Source organism: Xenopus tropicalis, chromosome 9 (genome assembly GCF_000004195.4).
Source record: "Xenopus tropicalis strain Nigerian chromosome 9, UCB_Xtro_10.0, whole genome shotgun sequence".
NCBI classification, from domain to species: Eukaryota; Metazoa; Chordata; class Amphibia; order Anura; family Pipidae; genus Xenopus; species Xenopus tropicalis.
This window is the reverse complement of record NC_030685.2, coordinates 21,412,005-21,417,029: the sequence shown is the minus strand read 5'-3', so window position 1 is coordinate 21,417,029 and position 5,025 is coordinate 21,412,005. Positions and strand designations below refer to the sequence as shown.

Below are 5,025 nucleotides of genomic sequence, written 5' to 3'. Positions count from 1 at the left end.
CCAGGAGACACCTCCTCCCATAAAGAAGAATATATAAAGGGACTATGTATTTACAACTATGGGTTTAATGTAAAATACACAAGACAAAGAGCACATAAATATTCCTAATTATTGTAACTATATTAACTAAGTAAGTATGGTAACTCCTATATACAAGACCAGAGCTGAAAATTATAGTGGGCATATGCTCCTTAAGGTTTATAAAATAGAAAAATAATGTACATACAAAGATCTTGATCTGCATGAATAGTGTCATGCAGGGAAGCACAATACATGTACATTTACATGCCTTAACCCCGTGACTCATGGCCTTGGCACCACCAAGTCTTAATGATGGGCCTGGAGCTGCAGCACTATTATTGTCCATTGTTAAAGGAACAGTAACATCAAAAAATTAAAGTGTTTTAAAGTAATTAAAATATAATATGCCGTTGCTCTGCAAAAAACTGGTGTTTTTGCTACAGAAAAGCTACTATATAAATAAGCTGCTGTGTAGCCATGGGGGCAGCCATTCAAGCTGGAAAAAGGAGAAAAGGCACAGGTTACATAGCAGATAACTAGTAGATAAGCCCCATATAATGGGGGTTTATCTGTTATCTGCTAAGTAACCTGTGCCTTTTCTCCTTTGAATGGCTGCCCCCATGGCTACACAGCAGCTTACTTATATAAACTATAGTAGTCTTTCTGGGGCAAACACACCAGTTGTACCAGTGCAGGGCAACAGTATATTATATTGTTATTACTTTTATACACTTTTTTTGGTGTTACTGTTCCTTTAATACAACCCTTTCTATAAATGTTATGTTATGCCTGTTTGGTGAGGTGTAATAGTTAATACAATAATATCCATTCTCAAACATAAAGCTGAGAAACCTAGACAGAAAGCCCACCAACCCATATGTAGGGTCCTCAACTTTTTTTTTTAAACAGGACCCATAGGAAATATACAACCAGCACAGCTAACTAATTGGGAATAAATTCAAATGCCTGCTGCAGACTGTTTTGTTTTTATGCAGCCATGTATGTTAATGGCATTAGTATGTAGATAGGGTTGCCACCTGGCTAGTATTTTATCTGTAAAGATGCTGCTTAATTACAATGATATTAATATGAAAAAATAAATAAAAATAGAGGAAGGCTGGTATTTTTTTCCAGAAAAGGTAGCTCCCTATATGTAGATAAAGCAGCTGATAATCAGCAATCATTAGGGCTCATCAGGGCTGGAAATAGGTGTAGGTAGCAGAGAAGCCTGCCAAGGCCACAAAGGGTAGAGCTGATCCAGTGAGCTAATGGGCAAGCAGCCAGGAGGAAGGGAGTTGCAAGCAAGCAGGGGTGGAGGGCCGGATGCCTTGGACACAGAACGTAACCTGGAACTGGGGCTCATTTACTATAACATGCCACCTTTCAGTTGCCTCTGGCACCCCTACATGCAGCACTGCTAGGTATGGAGCTCTCTCTGTATGTGGCACTGCCAGCACCTGGCATACAGAATAATGTAGAGGGGCAGGTTTAGTGTGAGCAGCAGCAAAGACAACCCAGGATAAGGGGCACAACAACTAGAAATCTCTCCCTGCATCCAATTCATTTCTGTGCTGTGCCTTTCTCCGGAGCAGTAGTCCTGATTTTATGGCAGTGAGTGTGCAAATGTGCAAGTAATGCTGATCAGATATCAGTTCATATTCCTCCCATACTTCCTTGCTCACTCCAGTCTATATATGGAAATAAAGAGCAGCAGTCTCTCCAGGTGATAAAACTGCTGGTTTAACAGTCAAATCATTAACTTTTTAATAGCTAACCGGCTTCACTCAGCATCCTGAGGAACCGCAGGCTTTTAGTTTTGTTCCTCATTGCTGAGGAGAAGGATGGCTTCTGTCGACCTGAGAGAGGAGCTGAACTGCCCTATCTGCCTGAGCACCTATACAGACCCTGTCATGCTGAGCTGTGGCCATAACTTCTGTCAGGCCTGCATTGGGCGAGCTTTTGATCAATCTGAACTGTACCGTTGCCCTGAATGCAGAGCATTCTTTGCAGAACGCCCTGTGCTGCAGAGAAACCTGAAGCTGTGCAGTATAGTGGAACGTTTTCTCACTGCCCAGTCGGCACCAGGGGAGGCAGTGCTATGTACATACTGTGAGTCTGATGTGCCGGCGGCCAAGACGTGCCTCCACTGTGATGCCTCCTTGTGCACCAACCATCTAAGGAGACATAGCAAGGCAGAAGAACACATCTTAACCAAACCGACCTCTTCATTGGAAAACAGAAGATGTTCCATCCATAAAAAGGTTCTAGAGTATTACTGTAGAGATGACCATACTTGTATCTGTGTGTCCTGCTGTCTGGCTGGAGAGCACAGTGGACATCAGAAGGAGGCATTAAATGAGGCCTTTGGGAAGAGGAAGGAAGACCTGAAAGACATTTTGGAAAGTCTGTATTCAGAAAGAGAAGAGACAAAGAGCAGATTCCAGAGTCTTCATCAGCACTGGAAGGAAACCAATGACAAGGCAACGTGCACGACAGAGCGCATCACTGCTCTTTTTAGGGACATCAGGGAACAGATGGAAGATCTAGAGATGCGGGTCCGGAGTGAGATCAACAGGCAAAAGACAAAAGTCTCACTGCAAGTCTCTGAGCAAATTAGGCAGCTAGAGGTGAAGGAGGCCGAGCTGTCCAAGAAGATCAGCCATGTGGTGGAACTGTGCAATATTACTGACCCGTTAACTTTACTAAGGAGTCAGCAGGAGAATGATATACGGCACCCAGACAGCACTGGTGCCAATGAAGTCAGCCATGTAGGGCATCTCGATGAGGCACCCATCTCTGTGGTTTTACACGTGGGGCTGAAACATTTTGCTGATGCACTTCTAGATTTAAAGGCCACTCGGCTCTTCCATGCCCTGGAGACCTCCGCCATTGTCCTGGACTTGAAAACAGCTTCTAATAACATCACTTTATCAAAGGACCTGAAATCTGCTAGCTTTACCTCCACCCATCAGCAAAGACCTGAAGGCCCGGAGAGATTTGAGTCTTGTCAGGTCTTGGGATGCTGCAGCTTCACCTCAGGCCAACACTACTGGGAGGTGGATGTCAGTGAAGCGAAGGAGTGGATAGTGGGAGTGGTCTGCCAGAGCATGGAGAGGAAAATAATAGGCAATGAGTCTTTCCTGGGTTATAATGACAAGTCATGGGCTTTATACTGTCAGGATCATATTGGTGCATCTCATAACGACGTACAGGAACTGGTCACTTCATCCACCCCCGTGCAGTCAGTTGGAATTTACCTCAACTACGAGGCGGGGCTGCTGTCTTTCTATCAGCTCTGCCCAGTGCGCCACTTGCACTCCTTCACTGCCACCTTCACCGAGCCTCTTTATCCAGCCTTCTTCCTGTTTGAGGACTGCTGCATCAGGGTTAAACACAGTCATCAGACGTAAGGATAGCATTGCAGTTCAGGGTAAATAAGAGCCACAAGACTATCAAGTTTAAACTTAATGGGACGTTAGGAAAGACAGCACATAGTGCTAGACCAGAAGTGCCCAACAGGCACGGCCATCCTAAACATCCTCCCAACTGCTTGTGTACCCTGCTCCCCACCTGCTCTAGGGTAGGCTGGTGAAGGGCAATTTCTACATAACTATAGAGGAAACAGACCCCACAGTTCAGGGCCTGTGGCCATGGGTTGTGCTAAGGGCCGACTTAAGCCAATTGGACCTTTTGGGCCAACACCCATGGGGGCTCAGCACCAGCAGGAACAAGCACATAAAGCTGCCTACCCCCAACAATGATTGCCTGATAATGCTGCTGTGTTCTGGGACATTAAACACAAATTGGGCATTGCATTCATACTGCTACCCCAGGGAACTCACAATCTTTTACTGTGTATAGTGTGCAGTGTATAATCACTGTCTCACTGTATATAGTATGTTTGGTGTGTCCTAAAACTTTGGGGGCCAATGGAACAAGAGAAAGAGAGATGAAAAGGCAGAGTTACACTATCAGTCACATAGAGCGAGTAAGAGGCAGGAACTAGAATCCTTTGCCAGCTGGCAACACCTTGTGTAGGGGGCCCGCCATAATGGTCCCAATTGGGCCCTGCAGTAGCCGTGGGTGTGCTTCCGCTATAGTTACACCACTGACGTTAGTGGCATAACTAGAAATGTTTATGCCCCCACCATCACTAAGCTCTGTTTCCATGGATATAATTTGCAGGATATTCAGGGATCTTGTGTATTATATAAAAAAATAACTTTTAGATTTTGCAAATTGTCTCTCAGGATACCATTGTCTTTATCATATTAAAAATCATGGCTACCCCCATGCCACTTGCAATGTCCTGGGGATGAACGTGAGAGGTCCCAGTCTGCAGCCTTATCTGGTGCTGCTTGGTAGCCACTGGCTACATGAACCGGCATCTGGGATTTGTAGTTCACCCAAAAGCTGTAGAGTTTCAAGCTGAGAATCCCCTGACTTTATACATTGTATATACTACTCTGCTTTATTATTGAGCACAGGTATTATGTTATAGATTGGCGCACTATAAATGATTTTAAATGCTACATGGTTATTAAATAAATTGTAGAAATATTCCCTGTACAATATTATATATGACTCAAATGTGTATTATTTGTATTAGATCTATGTGGGGGGGCTACATAGGATTCTACAGCAGCTACATTTGAAAGTAAGAACAAAAAAAGCCCCTACAATTTTTTTTACCCAATGAAAGAAAAACTATGCAAGTTTCCTGTATACATTCTTTACATATTTACACTTTTCTGCACTGCTGGTTCTGAATATATGAAACAATGTAGTACAAATCAATTTTCCAGGTTTGTTAATCAAATCTTTTCCCACAACTTTGTTCCATGAATCAGAAGCAGCAGATCAGGGTAATGAGCTGCCAGAAAAGATCAGTAATTTCTATTTCATTTTGCAAGACTTGGTAGTGATTTACTTGCCTCTCTAAGCTTTGTGTTCTGTTTCCCTTGGTGTATTCTGGATCTGTAGCATTAGACACAGGCACATACA

The 5,025-nt window shown here is 43.6% G+C and overlaps 1 protein-coding gene across 1 annotated transcript; it reads left to right on the top strand.

Moving 5' to 3' along the window:
- Positions 1–1,274: 1,274 nt before the first annotated feature.
- On the top strand, positions 1,275–4,610 carry LOC116407504 (E3 ubiquitin/ISG15 ligase TRIM25-like). The gene has a single exon (XM_031892812.1). It carries the CDS (start codon positions 1,863–1,865, stop codon positions 3,429–3,431), a length of 1,569 nt encoding a protein of 522 aa, XP_031748672.1. The 5' UTR covers positions 1,275–1,862; the 3' UTR covers positions 3,432–4,610.
- Positions 4,611–5,025: the final 415 nt, after the last annotated feature.

Bases quoted from the DNA above. Each gene is read 5' to 3' on its own strand.
- LOC116407504 (XM_031892812.1), top strand. From the start codon at position 1,863: ATGGCTTCTGTCGACCTGAGAGAGGAGCTGAACTGCCCTATCTGCCTG.